The following is a 25,360-nucleotide window of genomic DNA, read 5'->3' as shown; positions in this document are numbered from 1 at the left end:
ATTTGGATTCCTTGATTCCCACACATTGTTTTATTTTTAAAATAATGGTGCAAATATTATAACGTGACTTTATGCATTAGAAACATCTGTTGTTGTTGTTTGGATGACTTTCTAGTTCACTGCTAATATTTCATTGACAAATCCTCCAAGAATATCAGATAATTCATATTTTCCAGCCACCACCTACCTCGTATTACAAAACCAAAGGTATTGCCTTCTTTATGTAATGTGACCTCCACCGTTCGGAAAATAACACTTGATCCTTGAACAGCTGAATGCCAGGAAGAGAGAGAGAAATGTAAGTCTTAAGTCATAAGAACACATCCATTTTTTTGATGTGGCATAAGACACTACAAATCCTGTTGCAAATTATTTTTATTATGAGTAATCAAGAGGCAAAAATTTCTTTTCAAAGACAACGTTAGAAAAAATACTTGGAATGTCACACAAATACCATAAAATAGTCTGCACAAGGGATTTAGGCTTAGGCCCAAGTGGAGTCAAAGTCATGGGTACTTACTTCTGTCTTATGTAGCCAGCTTGTAGGTAGAATATACAATAATCACAATGTTAAAACTCATATAACAAGAGAGACGATCTTCATATACTCAGTAGAATTATTTCCCCTTCGTAAAATTTAAAACCAATTTTGATTTTGTAAAACTTGAAATAATGTATTTATATTTATTTTTGCAGCTAATATGGGAATTAAAAGTGCTACTCTCAAATTATCATTAACAGATGATGCTGATGCAGGTAGATTTCCTGACATGATGGAAGCATAGCAATTAACAAGGGTAACCCAAATCAAACTTGGAAGGCAAAAAAAAATTTTAAGTATATTCAGAATATTACTGCTGTCTAATAAAATAAAGATTAACTTAATTTTATGTAATACCATCAGGCATATGTTGTGTTTGTCTGCTTATTGCTTCTATTTCAATTTCAAAATAAAATTGCATGATCAAGTTGATATATCTAATTAATAATGTATACAGTATAAGTGTGTAACACAGGGTATAAGTTGTAGGAAGGTATAGTAACTAAATTCTTCTGTGAGATTGTTTTCAGGAAAGTGGTGAGTATTTCTGATTATATGGCACACCACTGCTGAATTAATAAAAAACAAATTTCTACAAATGAATATTTCATCATTATGGATACAGGGATGTTTTTATTCAGAAAGACAAAAGAATCTGCAAATAGTAGAATTTGATGGTCTTGGATCCCAATCTTAAATTTGTATAACGATAACTAATTATCTGATGCTGTGTTTATTATCAATGGCACACTTTTTACATTGCTATTATTAGATCTTGAGAAGTTTATTACATGAAACTACCAACAAAAGGGGAGCCTGGGTGGCTTAGTCAGTTAGGTCTCCAACTCTTGGTTTCAGCTCAGATCATGATCTCATGGGTCGTGGGAGTGAACCCCATGCTGGGTTGGGCGCTCAGCCTCCTTGAGGGTTTCTCCCTCTGCCTCTCCCCACCACCATGTGTGTGCTCTCTCTCTCTCTCAAATAAATAAACCTTTAAAAAATAAAACTATCCACTAGAAATATATGGATAGACTAGATATAGGTATAGAGTCGATAGATAGAATTTAATTGCATCTTTTAAAAGAACATTTCTTACCATTTACAGATTTTAATTTAGCATTAATTACAACTATTTTTAATTATCAGAAATTCTGAATCCTCAAAGGAATAAACATGATTATGAAAAGTACACAGTTAAATTCACAAAACTGCACACAACGGGCTGGGATATAAAGTACAACATGAATTTGGATCTGCTGAAAAACAACATAAACCTACAGCTGAACAAATGTTTTGGTATACTGCTGATTTAATTAAATGTCATATTCTTGCTATCAGGGGAATTTTAGTTCATTTTAATCAGCTAGGAACACTACATTCAAATAGCTAAAACTGTTGAGGTACAGTTTTAATTAAATGAAAAAAAAATTGAGTTCAAACCAAATGTTTTCTTATTTCCATGACCCAATAAGCCACTTGAAGTAATTGGTTAAGAACATGATCTCTTTGTTCTACTGGAACAAATAGAAAGGATAGGAAAAGATGTGGGGAGAAATAATTAATGAGCATCTACTGTGTGCCAGAGAATTTGCAGGATGGTTTACAAATATTATTTCATTTAATCATTAAATCAACTTTCAATTATATACCACCAAATTTTAATTCTGGACCACCTGTCCTTGTTGGCTGGGTGTCTGTTCTGGGAATGAAAGACACCATAATTTAAATTTTGCTTGAGCTAAATCTTGCTGACCACAAAATCTTACAATCAAGTCTAGAGTCAATAGAAAGACTTTTAGGATTATCTACAGCTTTAGATTATCCACACTCTTGCTGTTCATCATTTATAAAACTAAATGTGAATGTTGATTATATTTTGATATACTTCATGAAATAGATTTGGTCTTCATAATTTTTGTTTGCATGACTAGATCTTGGTGACTGGGTTTGCATATTCAGTAGCTGGACACCCTATATTGCCACATGAATTGTATTCGTTACTTCACATTTGCATATGTGGACATATGGAAATATCGATATAATCTAAGTAAGGGGCTTCCCCAAAGAATGAAATCCAGTACACAAAAGGGTTAGATTGAAATGAATTTTGCCATGCAAAAATTGTTGTATTGTTGTCCCTTGTTTCCATCTGTGAAATTGTATTATTTTACTATGGCAGATAAGATTTTTCTAAATTAGATACTACTCCCAGCCTCCTCAACCTCTACCTCAACAGCAGAATAGAAGTTGGATACTTTCCCTCCTCATTATCTCACTGTGTTGGCCTTCTGTGTGACTTGCTTTGGGCAAGAGGATGTTAAGAGATGTAAAAAAAAGGTTGAGAAGGTGCTCAGGTAGCTGGGCTTGTCCTGTTTTTCCTTCACCATTGTCATATGTGGAGGAAGAGCTTTCCCTGGGTAGCTTCTGCTTCCTCACACTATTTCTGGGATGAACTACACAGAGGGGACCTGAGACGGCTTCCCCAGCTCCCCATCATCATCTTCATCATCGTTATCATCAATTACCTGTCTCTCTTAGAACTGGAATTGAGAAGTAAGGAGGCCATCTCAGGGAGATGTTTTTTTGTTTGTTTGTTTTAAAGATTATTTATTTATTATTTGACACAGAGAGACACAGCGAAAGAGGGAACACAAGCAGGGGGAGTGGGCGAGGGAGAACTAGGCTCCCCACTGAGCAGGGAGCCCGATGTAGGGCTCGGTCCCAGGACCCTGGGATTGTGACCTGAGCTGAAGACAGACACTTAACGAGTGAGCCACCCAGACACCCCTCAGGGACATGTTTTAACACATTTATTTGAATTAAAGAAGTCCCTTTTCTGAGGGAAAGCTAGTCTGATTTAGCTGATGGTGTAACAGTGAGGCCTGCCTTTGCCAATCAGATGCCGTGGTGGACGTATTCCATAAAATAAATGAAGCAAATGTGTAGCACCAAGTTCTGACTGGAAACACCATTTAAAGACATATAAATATTATGCCAGAAACTACATCCTCTCCAATTATTTAAGCTCATGATAAGGAATGTTAAGTGCCAACTAAAAAAAATGAATGACAATTATGTAATATTTCAAAACCCTTTAAGCGGTTATGTCACTATAAAATATGAAGGCACTGCTCCAGACCAAGTTTAATACAAAAATACCTAAGATATGGATTGGTAATAGCCTCTCTAAATACAAAACACCACATAATTTTTAAGTCGAAAAGAACTTCAGAGCTCATGTAGGTCCACCATTCCTTTCTCAGAAAAAATCTGAATTTAAAACAGGTAAGTGGTTTGCACAAGGTCCAACTTCCATTTCTTCTCTGTCAGATCACATACACACAGACACATGCACACGCGTATCCTTCCTCCACTTCCTTCTGGACTCTGGGGGTGGCTGAGCCTCAAATTGCAGATTCCTGAGAGAGCTTCCAGTCTCGGCCTCCGGCGGCTTATCTCTTGGCAATCAGCTCTCTCCCCAGGTTTTCCCAGCAGCGGCCTGCTCCTGCTAGCTGTCTGCGCTCAGCGAAGGGGCTGCTTATTAATCCCTTCAACCTCCCTGAACTCAAAGATCTTATTAATTTATCCAAATATAATAGAGACAGAGATAATCCGCAGAGGATACATCTCCTCCATCTGATTTCTACCATTGTAGTCACACTTTTGTTTTTTTAAAAATATCTTTTCCCCTTTTCTCATCAGCTTTCATGCATGAGGAAGGACAAGCTGGTATCATCACCAAGTTATGATGGTTTTCAATCCCTGCATATGTCTGATCCCTACTCTCTCCTCTTTACCTTTACTAAAGCTGTATTTATTCAGGATGTCACTTCACTTTTGGAAAATTATAACACCCTTTGGGCTTACAGCCTCTTACCTATTCTCCATTTGGCTCCCTAAAATGATAATTCTAAAAACTCAAATATGATGATGATGATCCTTGGCTTTCAAAGCCGTTAAAGGCTCCTTATCGCCCACCTGCTAGTATCCAAGCTCCACCCATACGGCTTCCAAGGCCCTCCACCATTTTGTTCCTATTTATCTTGCTGGTCTCATCCTCCTCCTGGTCTTCGCTTTCCCTTTGTGCTTCAGCAACTCCAGTGTGTCGTTCTGTGTTCTTACTTCCTTGCGGTACCCTCTGCCTAAAATGTTCCTTTTCTTGGTGGACCTGCTGAACCTCCTTCAAATCCTCTGAAACTCCTAGTTCTAGATAACCCCTAACTCGGCAAATCTCTATTCCTGGACTTACCCCTGGACAGCTATTCTAAGAATTCTTTTTAGGAAGAGGTTGTGTTTTATTGATATTTTATATCCCCAATGGAATAAAAATGGTTAATCAAAGAGCATTCGCTCTAGATATCTGGATTCTCTTAACTCCTTGGTGATGGTCTGAGATAGTGATTTCAAAACAAATGGACTCTTTTGAAGTTCAAGAAAACAGTACTTGAGTGTAATCATGGCTAATCATGGTAATGATGGCTGATAGGCACTAAGGCTTGCTAAGTGCACGGTGATGATCTAAATACATGATAACGGCCTTGAATTCCTATCAAAATCCTATATTTATGATAGCCATTTTACAGGTGAGAAACGGAAGGCTAGGAGAACTTAAATAACAAAGCTAGAAAGGGGAAAACTGACATTTAACCAGTGACACAGTCTAAGCTCTCAATGCTTGATTCTATTGCTTATTCTTGCTGAAGATGAAAAATGGTATAGCAAGGTTTCTGAACACAGACTTCAGTGGATTTTATTATAAAAATACCATTGCATTTTCGGTGTTGGATTTTATGTTAAGAATAAAAACTCATGATTGGTCATATAATACTCAATCCTCGAGTGCTCTCATCTGGTCCCAAAGTTTCAAATACCTTCTATGTTCCCATTACTCGAAATGTACATTTCCAGCTCAGATCTTCCTTCCAAACTCCTAACCCCAACTCCAGTTCTTTTCTTGACATTGCCTTTCTGCACGTCAAGTAGACACCTCCACGGTAACATTTCAAACAATGAACTTCTGATCTTCTCCTCACAAATCAGCTCTGCCCACATTCTTGCCCACCCCCAACTAATGGCAACCCCAGCTTCTCGTTACTCAGGCTTAAAATCTCAGGTGGTCCTTGACTGCTCTATTTCTGCACAACCCACATCAAATCTATCCAGAAATCCTGTTAGCTCTACCTTCAAAGTGATCAAGAATGTACCTGCTTTTTCCCTACCTCTGCCTCCGTCTCTCACCTGGACCACTGTAACAGCCCCCCAACTGGCCTCCCAGGGTCTCCCATTGCCACTGCAGTGTCTTCTCAACACAGCAGCCAGAGAAAGCCCTTGAAAATAGACATCAGATCAGGACCCTCTTTTGCCCCAAATCATACAATGCCTTCCCCTAACACTCAGAGCAAAACTTAAGGTCCTCCCGGTGACCTACAGATACACCCCATCCTTTATATTTCTGATCCCCTCGCCTAACTTTTCTTCTTTCTTCTTTCTTTTGCTCTAGCCCAGTCACGCTTAACGTTTCTACGACAACCCCAATATATTTCTGCCTTGGATCTCAGCACTGACTGTTCCTCTTTCTGCAGTCCTCTTCCCTCAGAAATGCACACAGCTATGTTTCTCACCTCCTTTGAGTCATTGGTTAGTGTCTCTCTCTCTCAGTGACGCTGTTCCTAAGCACCCCATTCAAAATGGCAATCTCACCCCCCTCCCAGCACTCCCAATCCTTCTCCCGACTCTGTAGTGCTGATCATACTATCTTGTTTCCTTCCTATTGTGATCCTGTTTTGTTATCTGTCTTCCTCCATCAGAATGTACAGAGCGGAGGCTGCATTGTAGCAAATGCTCAAGAAGACACTGCTGAACAAATGAGCTATTATCAGTTATTAATATTCAACTTGAGTTCTCACCAGGAGAGAAAAGCAAAGAGCTTTCTTAGGGTAGCATTCGTATTAGTAACATTAACAGGAGAGAAGGTGCTAGAACAGCCCAGCTCAAATGCAGGATGGCAATAACATAGAGCATATGTATATATATCACTGTGAATAAACGTATGGACTTTGGAGTCAGGGAGCCTGGGTTCACATCATGACTTGGCTGCCTATATATTTGGGAAAGATACTTAAATCTCAGTAAAATGAGAATAATAATAATAACAATGCCTGTCTTGTAGTACTGATTGATTTGTGTATTTGTTATTATTTTTTATGTATTATTTATTTATTTGCGTATTTATTACTATTTTTATGGCATCAGGCACTGTTCTCATCGCTTTACAAACACTAACTCACTTAATCCTCACGACAGATCCACGGGTAGTAACGAGTATTATGCCCATTACCCAGATATGGGAACTGTGACACAGAAAGCCTAAGTAACTTTCTCAAAGGCATGCAGTTAGTTAAAGGTGAAGCTGGGGTTCGAGCCTGGCTATTAGACCCCAAAGTTCAGCGCTGCTATGCTGACTCCCCTTATGATGAGGATTAAGGGTATCCGTGCAAGTCAGGTTTCTTATCATGCTGGAGATAGTAAGTTCTGAAAATGTGTGGTTCTATTACTATTATTGTTACTGAATAATAATGAGTTTCCAATCTATTTTCATGGTTCAGAAATTAACACAGCTATAGAAGAATCAACATAAAACACACTAAACATGCTTTTCCTAACCCTGGTCACTAAGCACAAAGCCTGGATGGAAATGAATGCACAGAACTTATAAATATGTTGACTGTTCATGAAAGTAGCTTAAATGGCAAATATGATGCACACAGATCACCTTAATGAAACACAAATCCTACATAATTTTATTGTTATCCGTGCTCTTTTTAATTCTTCTGGAGCGGGCTACACATTTATCAATTCAAATAATTTCTAAATACCAAGAAACCCCACGCTGTCATTCATGTACAGAGACAATGTTGGCCAAAGGAGGGGGGCAGAATGGAGAACCCATTGTTTTAGGCAAAAACGTGGCCCTGTTCTGCCCCGGAGTCGCGATTACTTACAGACTGGCGGCAGCTCATACTCGACTTCAAGAACCACTCTTTCGCCGACGTTCTTCAGCAAGCTGATGATCTCATCATGGCGGAATTTGGCCAGGTTGATCCCATTCACTGCTTTGATGTAGTCCCCCACATCCAGCTGGTCACTTCTGCAATACAGGGAATGTCGCTTCAGCGGACCCGTCCTCTCTACAGGCCTATATTTTCCACATTCCCTTCGTGAAAATGCACCCAAGCCCCCAAGGCCCATGTGGCAGGAGGCCCTGCCTTCTAGGGTGAGGCTGTCCCCTCTCCCCGCCCCCAGCCCCAGGAGTAGGAGTACAGCTAAAGGTGGATGAGAGATTCAGCGATCCCTCCCCTGCTGACCGGGATACTTTGAAAGCCCTCTACAGCATCTGCTGTGGTCTCTAATTTTTTCCTAACCCATTGCATCTTTGATTTTTAAAGACAAAAAATAAAGAGGTTTCTGGTTGCTGTTTGGTTGCTCTGCCTGTAAAGAGTTGGTTCTCTAGGAACAGAGTATCCAGATCCCGGCACACCAGGGATAAAAGGGACTTTTTCTTCCTTTTTATCTCTATCATTTTGCTGCCGGCCTCCTGGACATTTCCTAGCTCTCAAGATCTTCCCTGGGAGTTTGCTGAGGGCTAAGGAAAGGGTCAGCTTCTTTTGCTACTTATTGCTTACAGCAGGATGAAAAAGAAAGAAAGAAAGAAAGAAAGAAAGAAAGAAAGAAAGAAAGAAAGAAAGAAAGAAAGAAAACAAACTACAATGAAAGCATTGGGTTTCAGTACTATTCTTGCCTCTCCCCGGCACCATAATACGACTGTGGCTAATTTTGGGTTTTAGGCAGACTTTATTCCTAAGGCGAGAGCAGGCAGTGAGACCAAAGACAGTCCTTACAATTTACATCATGAATGAGGACCTTCAGTAATACTCTGTCCCCAAACAGAAACACCTAAATGCATTTATTTTATATAAGTCCAGCTCTAACTATTCCTCTTGGGCGAGCTCTCCTAACCTGCTCCTGCCTGAGGTCCCTCCACGCTGTCCCTCCTCCCTTGGGTTTACTCACTCTCACTGGACAACTTAGCCACCTAATTCTCCGTGACAATGCTCACCTTGTCGCTTTTTACTATCATGCAATGCTGTTATTGTTCCCACGCTTTTCATGCTTTTTACACCTATCTCCTCTAGTAAATTATAACCCCTATGGTAGGGATCTTATCTGTAATTATTTTAGTTTACTACTTGGAAAATGGTAGTGCCTTCAACAATGAATAGTTGGGCACTGATCACACGTGACCGGCACAGCATCACCTTTAATTATGGCATCAATACAAGCGAAGATGGCATTTTTCCCTTCTATTTATTCTCGCTTCCAGGCTATGTCGGAAAAAGTTCTGGAGATGTATGAAGCCCTAGCATCACAGATTGGCCACAATGGTTATAAAATAAAGGAGGCTGTGGGGTACAAAGAAGGCTCTCTCCTCCTGAGAAAAGGAGATTAAGGTGCTTGTGTTGACATCAGCCTACTTTATAAACAATACCCAGATTATGGAAAAATCAATTAGAAGAAGCTCATATATTATACAAACAAGCTGATCATCCAAAGTAATCACCATTCTCGATGATGCTTTATAAAGCAAGAGCTTCTAAAACTTAATTTGTGATTTCATAGACAAGACTATCAGTGTCCAGGATTTAAGACCCATGAACCTCACTTGTAATGAAACCTGATTGTCCCCTCTAAAGTACTTGGTGACTCCGTCTCTAAAGCAAGCCCTCCTGTACCCAGCAAGCAAGACATTCTGCCTTTGGCCACGATTAGGCCAATGTGCCGTTCATCAGAACAAGGACACCCTGAGACGTCTTCATCTAAGCTTTCTATCCTTTTGGAAGTTGTGTCTTTGTCTTGATGAAAGGGAAGCTCTCGCAGGTAGAAAAGCAGAGACGATATGGGACAGGGGGAACTGTCACTTAGACACTCGGAGATGGCCTCCTTCTCCTCTAGGCTCACCACATCCCTCCATGCCAGGCTCCCGAGTACCCATTATGTGGATCATCCTTCCCGTTTCTGTGATGGGAGTGTCTCAATCCCACAGCAGCCCGTCTGCTGTTCAGAGGCACGTTTGGGGATGACAGCCACACAGGCTTTTTAGATTTTTTTTTTTTTAATTTATTTGCCAGAGAGAGAGAGAGAAGGAGAGAGAGTGAGCACAGGCAGGCAGAGTGGCAGCAGAGGCAGAGGGAGAAGCAGGCTCCCCGCCGAGCAAGGAGCCCGATGCAGGACTCGATCCCAGGATGCTGGGATCATGACCTGAGCCGAAGGCAGCGGCTTAATCCACTGAGCCACCCAGGTGTCCCCCCACACAGGCTTTTTAAAATGAAAGTCTTCTGAGGGCCTGGTGGCTCCCCGGTGACTCAGTACAGGCCAGAAAAGCTTCTGAAAACATGCCCCAGTACGCTTCTGCCCGGCAGACGGCAGCTGTCATATTTATTTATTAGTGACCTTTTCTGATGGAGCCTCAATTTTTGCATTAATCACCCCCCTGTGTTCCTTTTCCTACATCCCCCTGAGATGCAGTTACCTAGCAGCAATTCCTCCTTGCCGCAGGTTCGAGACTCTGGGCTTGCCGTCCTTGTCAACTCCGCCCGACACGGTCAGCCCTAGGGTGGTGCCCTCCTTCTTCATCAGCTCCACCACGGTGGAGCCTTTGAATTCCTCTGTGAAAAGAAAAGCATTTGCTTTATTAAATGGCAGTCGAATCACGAGATACTGCTGCGCCTGGTGAAGGGACTCCTTCCCATAAACTCTCCCTGCTTTTTCTTTTACGAGAAAAGATCTGCAGCCTCTTTTCCACCGCAGTTTGCAGAGTATCTCAGAAAGACGTCCATGCAGGTTAAGCGGAGAAGATATTCCATTAGAGGTTATTAAAATGGGTACCAGTGGGGTAGTTCCATCTAGGGTCACAATTAAGAGGCTGGCATGGGTTATATGCACATGACAGTATCTGCCCTTTGTTTTCTGTTGTTCTCAAGCGACTTTCTCGGGTTTCTCTCCTTGCAACTCCAACGGGAAGAATTGAGAGTTGCAAGATAAGGGCCTAGAACAGAGTTTTAAGTAATGATACAACAAGAATGATTTAAAATAATAATATATATTATGCAGCAGCAAACTCCAAGCTCTTGGGACATTTTGGCTGAATACAGCAATGGACCCAAGAGAAAAGAGCTGTCTATAGGTTCAAGAAAAATGTTCCTTTGAGAGACAGGGCAGAAGGTCATGGCGGAGAGGGAGGGAAAAAAATGAAACAAGATGGGACCGGGGAGGGAGACAAACCATAAGAGACTCTTAATCTCAGGAAACAAACTGAAGGTTGCTGGGGGGAGGGGGAGGAGGGATAGGGTGGTTGAGTGATGGACACTGGGAGGGTATGTGCTATGGTGAGTGCTGTGAATTGTGTGAGACTGATGATTCACAGACCTGTACCCCTGGGGCAAATAATACATTATATATTAATAAAAAAAGATAGAAAAAAAGAAAAATATTCCTGACTCTATTGTTTTTCATATTTTGGGAAATGAAGTATAATGGCTTCAGTTAACAACTCATATCACTTTGTACAGGATGTGTCACAGTATGGGAAGTCAGGGTGGGTCCTCAGAATCCCCAGGTAACTGCCATAAATCCCTCATTCTACACTTTCAAATTTAAGATCTCACAGATCTTGTCCACACAATGTCTCTATACGAAGAGGGGACCCAAATCTTCTGATTTTAGGCACAACAGAAAGTGAGAAAACTTTGAGCATATCCTTTCTTTCAGAAGTAAAAATAGGTAGTCAACCTTGACCTATCCAGAGGTTAATTATGATAAACGCCATTCTCAAGTTCTCTGTTACATTATTCCCCCCTCTGGATACGCACTTTCTGAAGAGGGATGGGGAAATTCAAGTTGCCCAGTTCCTCCTGAATCACATTACGAATTTTAGGAGTTATGATCTTCTAGGACATCAAAGATACTCATATTAAAATGCAAGAATGGGGGGCACCTGGGTGGTTCAGTGGGTTAAAGCCTCTGCCTTTGGCTCAGGTCATGATCTCAGGGTCCTGGGATTGAGCCTCACATCAGGCTCTTTGCTCAGCAGGGAGCCTGCCCCCCCCACCCCCGCCGCCTGCCTCTCTGCCTACTTATGATCTCTGTCAAATAAATAAATAAAGTCTTTTTTAAAAAAAAAAGCAAGAATGGACTTTCTTCTTCGAAGTTAAGAAACCCAAAAGGTTACTAGCACACCTCTTCTCCTTCCTTAATTACACATAACAGAGTTAAATGTTATTTCAAAAATCTATAGGAATGCTAACCATAAAGTTTTTAAATTGTTGCTGCTGGTATACTACCTCACTAGCCAATGAAAAAACTCAAATCATGTTCGGGAGGGAAATTTTCACTCATCTGACCTAGTAAGGAGAACAGAGTATTCCAGGAAGGAAGGCGAGGGGCCAGGCCACTGGCATCCTCACCAATGTACTGAGTCACATGCCAGGCAAGGCTTTCAAGATTGCCAGGTCCTGTGACCTTAGCAACCTAGAACACCCACTGTTTCATGATAGACTCATGACCCTGCATATGTGAGTGGTACTGTTTTTTAAAGTAGAAGCCAAGGAAGAGTCTATGAGTGTGAATGATATCAGCTTCCTTCTCTACATTTTGTATGAGAGACCAAACCATAATTGAAATTCAAGGATCAAAATTCTTGTCATGCATATACAAGCACACGGCCTTTTCCATCATTTACCAGAAGGGTTTGAAACAAAATTTCATCACTATATGCATTTAACCTGTATCCCCTCAAATCAGAATAAAACAGCCCCTTCTCCCTCCCATAAAAACATAAATAAGCTCAGCTGTTATTTACAGAGCCTAACTTAACAACCAGTCCCTGTAAGTCATTCTTGGCAGGAGGCTAGGTATACATTATGTTCAAAATTAGGTTAAAAAGTTAAAGTAATGAGAATGACATAGCAGATGATGACTAGATACAATATAGAGGCATAATGTGCTCAATGATTTTGCCCAACAGAAGAATTCTTTGCATTTTCTTTAAATAGGTAGATTGATCCTGTATATTTAAGCATTTGGTCACAGATCTGTACCTGAAGAATTGGAAGAATAGTTTTTTAAGGGCCTATTTCAAAGGTCAATCAGAAATGGACAAGGAAGCAACTATGAAACACTGATAACTGGTATAGGAGAAATAAGTTTTAACTAAAAGGACCTTCATTCCTACTCAGTTTTTCAAGAACATGTTTCCTGCCTAAAATGGGATACCTACATAGGTGCAGACTTATGGGATGTGGACAACGCAGTTTTCTCCGGAAGGGACCCAGGTCCTTACCAGGCTTCTGGCTGAATCCTGGAAATCTAGAAAAAGTTTAATTCCTTTAGTTTAATTTGTTCTTGTTAAAATATAAATCTACCTGGGCTTCTTTTTAAACTGGTAATAGTCAATTACCTTCTTATTTTAAAATCTTTCCAAACTTTCCCCAAGTGCTAGTTTTAGTAACTTGAAAGAGAAAATATTGACGCGCCAGTTAATTGAGTAATTTGTGCATTCATGGATTCGAGCATTTACTGAGTGCCTACTATGAGCCAGACAATGAAACTCAAGAGATGAAAAAGTCACAGATGCTTGCAGCCTAGTCACAGAGGCAAATGAGTCCCCGGCCACCATACCAGAGTGTGTTCTGGGGCAAGGTGGCCACAGGAGAGACGGGCTTATCTACGATGTAAAGTGAAGAGTGGCTGTTCCCAATGCTGCATCTATTTCACAATTTTGTCTCCTGTCTAATCTGTCTGTATTTATCGATGAGGATAAGCTGAGCAGAACAGACTAAAGGAGGAATCTAAATTAGGCAAAACTCAGGAGTAAAGAGAGAATATTGTTGCAAGAAAATGTGCTGAATCACGTGAATGTTAACTGCCAGTAAGCATATCTAGACCCCAAAGGACTGACTAAATCTGTGGGTGTTTCGAAGAAACAGGAGAAAAGCAGCAATTGGGAGAGGGAGGAGCATGCTTCTGGAGTTTACTTCCTGCTAATCTGCACTCTCCATCAGATGAATCGATCATGTGTATTTTTTGATGTTTCATGTTTGCATAATGATCTAATGACAAAGAGAAATGATGACAGATGCATTCAGTTGCACAAGTTCATGTACATATCAAAGCTTACTGAACAAAACTCTGCAGCAAAACACTGGAACTTAGGCCAGTCAATATGTAATGACAATTTCTTTCTTTGTGATTTAAATTGTAAACATCCCTTCCTAAATTAAGAGGACCATGTAGAGAAGACTGTAGCTTCCCCAAATTAGCAAGCAGCACAGGGAACAGATGATGCCCAATTGGCAAGGAATGAGATGGTTCTGGATTAGACGTTTTCCTTCATCACCATGTTTAATTATCTTATCAAAGAAATTGCAGGTTTACATCTGTATGTGTGCTCACTCAACGTAGCCAACAAGAATCACACCGATAAAATGGGATTTAGTTATTTGCTGTTTCCCTTGGATTTGTAATTCAGTCCTTTTGATTACTGAACTCCAGAAAGCTTTAAGGAAAGTAATAGTGATGCCTGGTGAAAGCAAGAGAGTTACAAAAAGTTCTTGCAAACAAGGAAGTTCAATAACATAGTTACAAAATTAATGTGCAGGAAACCATATCCTTTACATAAACAAATAGATGGTTAGAAGTTATCATAGAAGGGAAAAAAAGCCATTTACAATAGCAAAAAAAAAAAAAAAAAAAAAATCCCAGGAAAAAATTTAATGAAAAGGTACAAGATTTACATGAAGAAAACATCACAAACATTTCTGAGGAACAAAAGATGAGAACAAATGTAAAAGCACTGAATTGATTCATTCAATAAAAAAATGAGCACTTACTACATGCCATGCATCATTCTAGGCTTTGGAGATATAAAACTAAACAAAACCGAGAAAATCCTTGCCATTTAGGAATTAATATTCTAGTAGGTAGCATAATCTAATATCAAAAATACATCAATTCTCTTTAATCTCTGAAGTTCATAATATCAATAAAAATGCCAATAAGATTTTTTTGGACCCAAGATATATTTAATATTATTGCAAAAATAAAACATGCATCCTTGCAAAGATTCTGCAAATAATTGTTGTCCCAAAGTGGAGTTGTTTAATGTTGCTATGAAAGAATATAGAGAGCCTGTCCATGATGCCAACTGGATGAGGTACTGGAGTCATGACTGGAGGTTATGCTACTAATTATAGATACCCAGATACTCTGGAAGCATGAACCTGGAGTGGGAAGGTTGGCAAAGCCTCTGTGTATGCCTTGCAGATGTTGGTCAGAGTCTGGATCTTCTAGGCTTTACCAAAGGAGAGAAGCAGAAAGAAAGGGAAGGAAGGAAGGAAGGAAGGAAGGAAGGAAGGAAGGAAGGAAGGAAGGAAGGAAAGAAGGAAAAGAGGGAGGAAGGGAGGAAGAAAGAAAGTGAGAGGAAGGAGGGAGGGAGAAAAGAAAAAAGAAAAGAAGTAGCATAGACATAGGGCATTCAAGACCCATCATCAGACCATCCTAGTGTTTTGTAATACTGATTTGCATAAAAGAAAGGTATGGCATAAGAATCATATTTTGTTTCATAAAACTCTTTGGCATCTGGACATTCTGGCTTCATGGCTTCTTTTTAAAAAATATAATTGGTGGGTATTATGGAGGGCATGGAGCAATGGGTGCAGTGCATAAGCAATGAATTCTGGAACACTGAAAAGAAATTTAAAAAATAAATAAAAATTTAAAAAATATACTAATAGTTTACTGTGGGAGAAAAAAATCTGCAAACACAAATTATGTGAAATGTGATATACAAAAAAAAAAAAAAAAAAGTCAAGAAAGGGCTGTCATGGTGTAACCTGCGAGGACCCTTATCAGTCTGGGCAAGTAGTGCTCTGGATGGCTCCTTGGAAGAGTGATCCCCGAGCTTTCTTGACAAGAGCCTCAGTTCAGCAAGTGGAGAAGGGAAGGTACTAGAGGCACAGGAACAGTAAATGATAGGTGATTACATGGGTTCTGGGAAGAGGATATCCATCAGTTTAATCTGCACTTTGTCCATCAGGCTGGGTGTTAGAATCGCCTGGGGAGCTTTTCAAATACCAATGCCTGGGCCAAACCCAGAACAAACCATCAGAGTACCCCCTGATGGTAATTTTTAAAATTAAACTTTAAATTTTGAGATAACTGTAGATGCTCATGGAATTCTAGGAAATATTGTAGAGATCCTGTATACCCTCTGTCTTGTTTTCCCTTGTGGTAACATCATGTGAAACTGTAATACAATATTGCAAGCAGGATATTGACATGATGCTGTCAAGATACAATATAACATGTTCCCACACCCACTTCTCTCTTCCCTGGACACCCTAACCCTAATCCATTCTCTGTGCTCATGACTTTATCATTTTAAGACTGTTAAATAAATTGCATCATACAGTTTGAAACCTTTGTGGTTGACTTTTTACATTCTGTACAATCTTCTATACAGTAACAATAGTTTGTTCCTTTTTATTGCTGAATAGTCATCCATGGTATAGATATACCACTGTCTGCTTAACCATTTACCTGTTGAAAGATGTGTAGGTTGTTTGTTGTTTGGGACTGTTATGAATAAAGCTACTGTAAACATTCACGCACAGGTTTTTGTGGGAACCATAATAATTCATTTCTCTGGAATAAATGTCCAGGAGTACAACTGCTGGGTCATATGGTAGTTCTATATTTACTTTTCTTCTTTTTGATTATTTAATTTTATTATGTTATATTAGTCAACACACAGTACTTCATCAGTTTTTGATGTAGTAGTGTTCCATGATTCATGATTTGCATATAACCCCTGGTGCTCATTGCAAAACGTGCCCTCCTTAATACCCATCACTGGGCTCACCCATCCCTCCATGCCCCCCTCTGAAATCTTCAGTTTGTTTCCTGGAGTCCATAGTCTCTCTTGGTTCATCTCCCCCCCCGATTCCCTCCCCTCATACTTACTTTTCTACTAAATTGCTAAATTGTTTTTCAAGATAGCCATACCATTTTATATCCCCACCAGCAGTGTATGAATGATTCAGTTTTTCTACATCCTGTCCACTACTTGATGTTAGCCATACTGATAGGTGTGTCAGTAACATCTAATTATGGTTTTAATTTTTGCATAATTTGAGTCATTTCCCTAATGGAAGGGAAATAGAAATAGAGGGGAATACTGAGTGCCTATGAGCCAGACAATGAAACTCGAAGATGAAAAAGTCCCAGACGCTTGCAGCCTAGTCAGAGAGGCAAATGAGTCGTAGACCACCATTTGTGGTCTGTGTGTGTATTTATTTGCCATCTGCATATCTGACAGATGACGTATCTTGCCATCTGACATTTCTTTGGTGAAATGTCTCTTTATGTCCTTTGCTTATTTTCTTTAGATCACTTGCTTTTTTACTATTGAGCTTTGAGAATTGTTATATATTTGAGGTAATAATCCCTTGTTGATGATGAGATTTGCAAATATTTTCTCCCACTCTGTAGGTTTTCTTTTCACTCTTCTGTAGAGCAAATATTTTTAATTTTGATGAAGTGTATGTAATTAATCAATTTTTCCTTTTATGGGTCATGTTCTTGTCAAGTCTAAGAACTCATCACCAAGCCTCAGATCCTGAAAATTTTCTTTCTTCTATAGTTTCTAAAAGTTCTATAATAATATTGTAACATACTATAACCATAATATAGAACTATCCATTTTGAGCTAAATTTTATTTAATGTGTGAGACTCAGTAAAAAATTCATATATTTTTTGAGGAGAAAGTTCTATAGATGACCAATTGCTCCAATACCATTTGTTGAATAAGCGATCTTTCCTCCATTAAATTGCTTTTGCACCCTTTCAAAAATCAAGTATTTTATGTACCATTACTAAGTACTTCTGATTCTTTCAATTTATATGTATTATTTTATTATTTTTTTTTCCAAATTGCAAGTAAGTGGTTAGGATACAATATATACTGTGTTTGTCAATTTCCAGATCCTTCATTCTTTATTTTGTTCCATTGATGTATTTATCCCTCCACAGATACCACACAGTCCTTATTACTCTATCTATAAAACAAGTCTTGAAATTGGGGAGGCCGATTCCTCCCTCTTTATTGTTCCTTTAAAAAATTATTTCAATTATTTCTTTGCCTTTCCATATAAATTTTGGAATAGTATTGTCTATATCTACAAAAACTTTACCTGGGAGTTTTATAGGATTTGCATTAAGACTGTATGCCAGTTTAGAAAGAATAGACATCTTTACTATGTTGAATCTTCAAGTCTATGAACCTGTTATGTCTCTCCAGTTACACAGACCTTCTTTGATTCATTCATCGGCATAACGTAATTTTAATTTTGTATCTTGTGGTCTTGCTGAACTCAATACTTCAAGGAGGTTTTTTGCTTGTTTGTTTGTTTTGGCTTTCTTAGGGTTTTCTATGTAGACCATCATGTTCTCTGCAAAAAAAGATAGTTTTATTTGTTTCCAATCAGTATGCCTTTTATTTTTCCTTTCTAGCATAAAGCATGAGTTAGAAATCCCAGAACAATGTTGAATGAGTGGTAAGAGTGGATATCCTTGCCTTCTTTCCTGTCTTAAGGGGGAAAGATATCAGGTGCTTCATCATTAAGTATTATGTTAGCTGTAGGTTTTCTTCATCAAGCTGAGGAAGTTCCCCTCTATATTTATTTTTCTGAGAAATTTTATCATGATGAGTATGAATACTGTCAATTTTTTCACCTTGATTAGTTGCGGATCATGTGATTTTTCTTCTTTAAAGTGATAATGTAATGGCTTACACTGATTTTCTAATATTAAACCAATCTTGCAAACTAGAAATCAATCCTACTTGTTCATTATATATAATTCTTTGTATACATTGATGGATTCTATTGCTAATATTTTGGTAAGGATTTTCTTTGCATTTATATTCATGAGGAATATAGTACGTAGTTTCTTTTTGTGCTATCTTTGGTTTTGGTATCAGGGTAATAATACGAGTTTCATAATATGAATTGGAGAATACATTCTTTCCTTTTCTATTTTCTGAAGAGAATATAGAAAATTGGTGTTAATTCTTTTTAAACATTTGGTGTAATTTTTCAATGAAGCCACTTGAATCTGAACTTTTTTTTTTGCAGGTTTTAGATTACAAATTCAATCTCCTTAATAGTTATAGGATTATTTATATTAACTATGTCACATTGTGGTGAGTTGTGGTACATTGTGCTTTTCAAGGAATTGGTCCATTTCAATTATGAAAATCCTTCCAGGTGGGGGAACTGGACATAGGTATTTTTTTTTTAAAGCTCTCCAGGTGATTCTGACATGGAGTCAAATTTGAGAGATACTGATTTAGAAATTGGTGCCATGAGGAAAGATGGGTAGAAAACAGACTGGGAAGCAAACAAAGAAAGTGCTCAGATTTAAGTTTTAGGAAAGGTAAGCCTGTTATTAGGTAAAGTAGTGGACTTGGTAATGATGGTATGAAGTGTTAAGGAGAAAGGTATTAGATTTGGGTCAAGGAGAACCATTAAAAGCCACTGCAGTAAAATAATGTAAGTTAGACTTTGTTGTGACAAAAATTAAAAAATGAACAATTGCTCAACCACAACAGAAGTTTATTCTGCTCACATACAAACCTAAGGTGGGTGTTCCTGATCAACACCCAGCTGCTCTCCACATAATGGTTCAGGAATCTATGCTTTGTTCCATTTTTACGACACTGTCATCTTCTAGGACTCTGGTTTCCAAGTTATGAACTAAGACGCCTCAAGGTTCCCTAGTGAACTCACAGGACCACCATAGACTATTTTAAATTTCTGAGGAACATAGAGCCATTCTTGATATCTGTTGGACACAACACCACCTATTATCTTGAAGTAGTTTTGCTCAACATTGGATAATACTGCATTGCTTCTGTTGATGTCCTACCTTTCCAAAGTTAGGTTTTGAGTTTTATAAGAAGGGAGCTCCATGTGAAAATCAATGCAGAATAGGAAATAAAGCTGTTAATGTTTGATCTGAAAGTCTGAGAAGTTGTGCAGTGCCCAAGAAACAAACATATACCATTCTAAGTACTTCTGATTCTTTCAGTTTGTATGTATTATTTTTTTTTTCAAATTGCTAGTAAGTGGTTAGGATAATATGTACTATGTTGTTTAAACTTAGCTAGTTAATAAATGGAACTATTGATATTTCATTTGACCTGGAGCTCCTGTAAAAAAAAAATAATAATAATTACTGAGACCTTAAGGGCTCTACAACCGAGAAAGTTTGGAAACTTCCGCCCTAGGACTTTAACCTGTCTTCTTGCACCTGGGGCAAGTGGAAAAAGAACTTTCTTAAAAGCCACACTGTTCACATTCCAATGGCAAGAACACATTCCATGTCCACACCTAACTGTAAGGGAGGCTAAGAATTGGAATGTAGACAGATGTCAAAGCAATAAGGGTAGGTTGGGGTTTAAGGGACAGGTAGGCAACATATGAGAGACTGAAATCCATCAACAGCTATATGGATGGTATGGATTCCAGAAATATTGAGGAAGAACTGCCCCGAGTCAGAGACAAATCACTGTGTGGGGAGTGAGGAACTGTGAGGGGCTAGAGGATCTCAAGGATTCCAACTCGTTTGATTGGGGAACATTGATGTCTGTCACTAAGAAAGGGAATCTGGAAAATGAGAGGAAGTTTCTGTGGCTGTGTCTCATTGGAGAGGGGACAGTCACATGATATAATACCATATACAGAGAAGGAAAATGTGACTTACATATCAGGGGAAAAACCTAGTGCTAGGATAGTTTTTGTCATACCTTAAACCAAGTGAGTGGTCTGTAAGACCCTCACCCTACAGCTGTAAAAAAAAAAAAAAAGTACATTTTAGAAGCAACCTCCATAGGCACATTCAGCCAAATAAGCATTGGTGAAACTCTTTACTTCTTGAAGTTCCATTAACTACATAGATTTTACAAAAAAGATATAACCAGTGAAATGGAAATACAACTGATGAATACTCTATGCCATAAGTCACAAATTTCCCAACGCTAGTGATAAGGATAGTGTTTCCTCCCCCTCCCCCACATCTCCAGCGCCTAGAACAGTGCCTGGCGTATTAGTAGGTATTTCTGGTAACTGCTGAATGAATGAGCACATCAGTTCCAACAGAGGGAATTATGACTAGGCAATGAGCATTGGCTTGCAGCGAACAGAATTATTGTTGGATGGTGCAGAAGCAAAAATGATAAAGGAGCAGAATTTTTAAACAGCAGAAGATATGGTTATTTCCCTAAGCTTACTTGGTTGATCATTATCATCATTATTATTTTTACCATTTCTTTAGCGAGGGGGATTGAGGCCCACACCAGAATACCATAGCTATATCTGTGTATTACTTTTGGAGAGAATATTACTGCTCACACTACAGTTTTATCTATATATTAATTTTAGTGGTGCCACTAGAAGTTTATCCCCCTCAGGAAATAAGCAGATGCTTTTTCCAATACTCATTCCAAGTTCCTCCTAACAACCCCTGGTTCAGCAAAGCTGCTGGGATCAAAGCTGGGTTTCTGTGATGAATGGCTATATTTTCAGTCTCAGTTCTTGCCACCCAGACTTGCGGAGAAAGGTCTTCTGGCACTTTCTACCTCTGTGTAGTGACATGAAGGATGGACCTGAATTTCTCTCATCCCCTGGGAATCTGAGCATAAGTTAGACTAGTGGCAGAGATGTACAGCACATAAATATTACCCAGCACAAATATTCATGTGAAACAAAATCATGATTGGTATTTATCTTACACAGTGATAGAGATGGCTGGATTAATATCCATATGTTTCTTAGGGCACCTCAAGAGAAAAAGAATATATAAATATGCAGGACCGAATATAAAAACCTGAGCCTCCTGAAAGTACATGATAGATCCCAGTGTAACTGATTCAGATACAGTATGTCTCCTAAAGCATTGGGAAAAGGTGTCACCGATTTTTAAATATGGCAAAACTAGAATTCTTTCAGTTTTCCACTTTTTCAAAATCAATGATTTAATTGTCAAAATTTGGTGTTAAAATTTCCCAGTGTCACAACTTATTAACACATTATTTAATTTCTCTGGGTCTTAGTTTCCTTATCTCTAAAATAGTGGTAATAAGAGTAGCTACTCCTAAGGTATTGTGAAAACTAAGTGATAAAATTCTTGTAAGGAACGAACTTATTAAGTGACCTTATTATATGTGGCACATGGTATAATATATATTTATTATGTTAATATGTATTATTATTGTATTTATTATAGCACCTGCTACATGCTGCACATTAAGTGTTCAAAATATATGTTAGTCATAGTATTATTATTATCATCAGGACCTTAAATTCCAGGTGTGCAGATGACCAGTCTTCTACTGTTTCTGATTGTTATGAATAGAAGACAAAACAATGAGCAGTGGCATTTCATCATTTGTAAAGTCATATATTCCTTTGAGAATCTAATGAAAGCGATGGGCTCCCTCTCCAGAGAAGTTTTGTATATAATTTCAGGGGAATTCATGGGCACTCTTGACCACATCCCTGTACTCAAGAAACCACAAGGCTCTTGAGTCACATCAGATTTGAGCAATGTGAAAATCAAAGAACACCAGCTGCTAGGCTGATATTTTCTAATTTGAGCACATAATCAGGTAAGGGTCATGAAACAGCAAATAACACCCAAACCTACCATTCATATGTTCCTATGTAGTCATTTAACAATCGAAAGGAAACCATATCCATGATAGAAGAAACAGGAAGTGATTCACCTCAGTGAAACTTCCCCTCTTCCTGAGCAGAATGGCCTGTGCAGTGGGCATGTATATCTCAGAATCCATGAGGACCAGCAAAAGGCACTGTTCAGAGAATCCAGTAATTGCGCTTGTCTTAAGAGCCCCAGGCAACTGTCCTTTGGGAGAACTCTCCCTCTGTGACTTTTTACTTGCAGCTGGTTTTAACCACATTTTCCAAGTTGTTGACACAATCGAAAACTGGATTCTATAAGTGAATCTTAAAGAATTGGCACAGCTAATTTTGAAATTATTTGGATCTTCCGTGGTCTCCTAGAGAAGTTAACTGCATTCTTACAGCTACTTGTGTACCATATAGGTTCAAAAATATTTTTGACCTCTAGCATTTCAAAGACCAATAATCACTGCCCTTACCCTTTACAGCTTACATTCTACATGTCTAAGGGACAGATGTCTAGGCTAATAAATTCATTTAAGTGTGTTTGGTCCACAGCATGGCCCAGGAGCCTGAAGAATCACAGTTCAACCTGTGATCCTGGGAAAACCTCCTACAGCCTATAGATGTGCAGTTAGAGATTTAAGTTCATCCTTCAGGTGATAGTTCTTAGGTGATATCTATTAAGATATAAAAACCAGAGCTACTGTGTAGGGCTGGATTAGAATGATCAGATGGTCTGGTCTGGGAGTCTAGTTGAACTAAAGGGATGAAAGATAGGTCTTTTCAGTTGAGAGTGAGAAGAGAGAAGCACTCTGGAAGGGAAGGAAGACATTGAGACATACAGATGTCAGGTGAAGCTATCATCAGGGGATTAAACAGCTTAGCTAGTTCCCAGGAGGAGGGCTAACTGCTGCTGAGGCACTGTTGCTTCTTCAAAGATAACTGGAAGGACACTGCTTGGGGTCTTATTCTGTGTGAGAAAGAAATGGGTGGATGATGAACTTCAACGAGAAATCAGACTTCTTAAATCATCCGGGCAAAGTGGACTGAGAACTATGCTTGCTCCCATGGCTTCCTCCTTCCCGTGATACCTCAGTACCCAGGAGTCCAGCATGAGGTAGACAGCTTGACTGAATAGAGAAGTTAAAATAAGGAAATATTCTGACACCTTTTAAGATTATCCATCCTTTTAGAGCAATTAATACTTTTCAAAATGTTCTCACATCCACGATCGTATTTAACCTTCCGAACAACTCTGTGAAGAGAGTAACCCTCCCATTTTACAGACTAGGAAACTGAGATTTGAAAATTAGTTTGCTGTGCAGAACTTTGTACCTGTTTCAGCAAATGAAACTTGCATCCTTGTATAACTGACTCATCATGTTTAGACTCATCATCAATTAATGGCGAAACAACGGTCATAGAATGTAATGAAATGCTATTGAGAAAGGGGCTGAAAAATAAGGCCCTCCCCAGGTAGAGTCCAAGCCATCAGAGTAACAGTAAGCTAGTGAACTAGTCCCTCTCACATTGTGACAGATGTTATAGGTATTTATTTGACTTTGTCTTGTTTTACGAGACTTGATCTGTTTCAAATAAAGGAACAGATGGAGAACTAATAGTGCACTCACCGCAGACAAACAAGAGGCAAGGCATCAAGGGAGCCCTGTTGGCTCTCCACGGAGAAGCCAGGCAGCAGGGCTGTAGCGAATATGAGTTTTATTGGACCTCACTGGAATTCAGAACAGGGGGAGGCTGCGCTGCCCCCATCAAGGACAGCTCCCACATCCTACCTTTGACTTCCTCTACCCTGACAAGGACAGGAGACTTCTCTCCTAGCCCCTCTCCTGGTCCAACTCTTGTCTTTGGCTCCACATGGGAAACAACTATATTCTCATCCCAAAGAAAAGGTTTCCCATTAGGGTGAGCAGCAGGGAATGAACAGACAAGCCGGAGTCATTACTGCTTCCTCTCTGTATTAGTACCTCCATCACTGTAGGGAACGCGAACTTACCCAACTATCTTGCAGCTTCACTCTGAATATGAAATGTTTTAGTCCTTTCTGTCCCTCCCTATCTTCCCTCCCTCCATCTTTCCATTGAATAGTTACTGATAATTTGCTAAATGCTGGGCACTTTGCTATCTAGCAGTAAACAAGACAGACTCAGCCCCTGCCTTCAAAGAATTTATATCCTAGTAAGAAATATAGATCCTAAACAATTAAAAGTCATAACAAATATGATTAGTAATAATTAGTGAAACAAAGGGTAAGGATTCTAAGTCCAGGGCTAACTAGGAAACTAGGAAACAACTGCTTGAAAAATATTCACAACTGGTTCATTATGTTCACATGGTCAAATGGTTTTGTAAAATTTGAAAAACATATTTTGGAGTTCTTTTTCTTAAACAGTTGCCCCCCTGACCAACCCAGTTCCAAAAGCTTCAGGTACCACAAAACCTATATCTTCCTCTGGTAACATCACTTTACATCTAAATAGAGCTTTAAGAGTTGCCTCATACAGTAACATGCATTTTCTCATTTGATTCTCATGGAAACCCAGGATCTAAGGATGAAAACCACTGAAGCTGTCCAAGGTTAGATGATTTGCCTAAGGACAGCATATCAAGCAACTCATTTGCTAGAACTTAAAACCAGGTGCTCTAATCCTAAATTCAACCTTCTTTCCACTCTATCATTTTGCTTCACTCAGTCTCTCTTGGCTTGACAAGTTGCCCAAGTGACACTTCACCAAGTGGTCCATATACACCATGGAGTAGGATGCCTTCATCAGAAAGGATGAATACCCAACTTTCGTATCAACATGGATGGAACTGGAAGAGATTATGCTGAGTGAAATAAGTCCAGCAGAGAGAGTCAATTATCATATGGTTTCACTTATTTGTGGAACATAACAAATAACATGGAGGGGGGTGCCTGGGTGGCTCAGTGGGTTAAAGCCTCTGCCTCAGATCATTGTCCCAGAGTCCTGGGATCAAGCCCCA

General features: G+C 39.1%; 1 protein-coding gene across 18 annotated transcripts in view; it reads right to left on the bottom strand.

Annotated features, from left to right (window-relative positions):
• GRIP1 (glutamate receptor interacting protein 1) overlaps positions 1 to 25,360 on the bottom strand; it is a 674,728-nt gene that overhangs the window by 142,567 nt on the left and 506,801 nt on the right. For all 18 annotated transcript variants that reach the window (XM_082740981.1, XM_082740983.1, XM_082740971.1 and 15 more), the window contains 3 exons: positions 10,128 to 10,263; positions 7,543 to 7,688; positions 188 to 271 (listed from right to left, as the gene is read on the bottom strand). In XM_082740981.1, coding sequence (XP_082597107.1) covers positions 188 to 271; positions 7,543 to 7,688; positions 10,128 to 10,263 — 366 coding nt within the window. The remainder of the gene's footprint in view (positions 1 to 187; positions 272 to 7,542; positions 7,689 to 10,127; positions 10,264 to 25,360) is intronic.

Source organism: Mustela nivalis (assembly GCF_964662115.1).
Source record: "Mustela nivalis genome assembly, chromosome: 7".
NCBI lineage: Eukaryota > Metazoa > Chordata > Mammalia > Carnivora > Mustelidae > Mustela > Mustela nivalis.
Note: the sequence above shows the minus strand (reverse complement) of the source record. Positions and strands in the feature narration are given on the sequence as shown.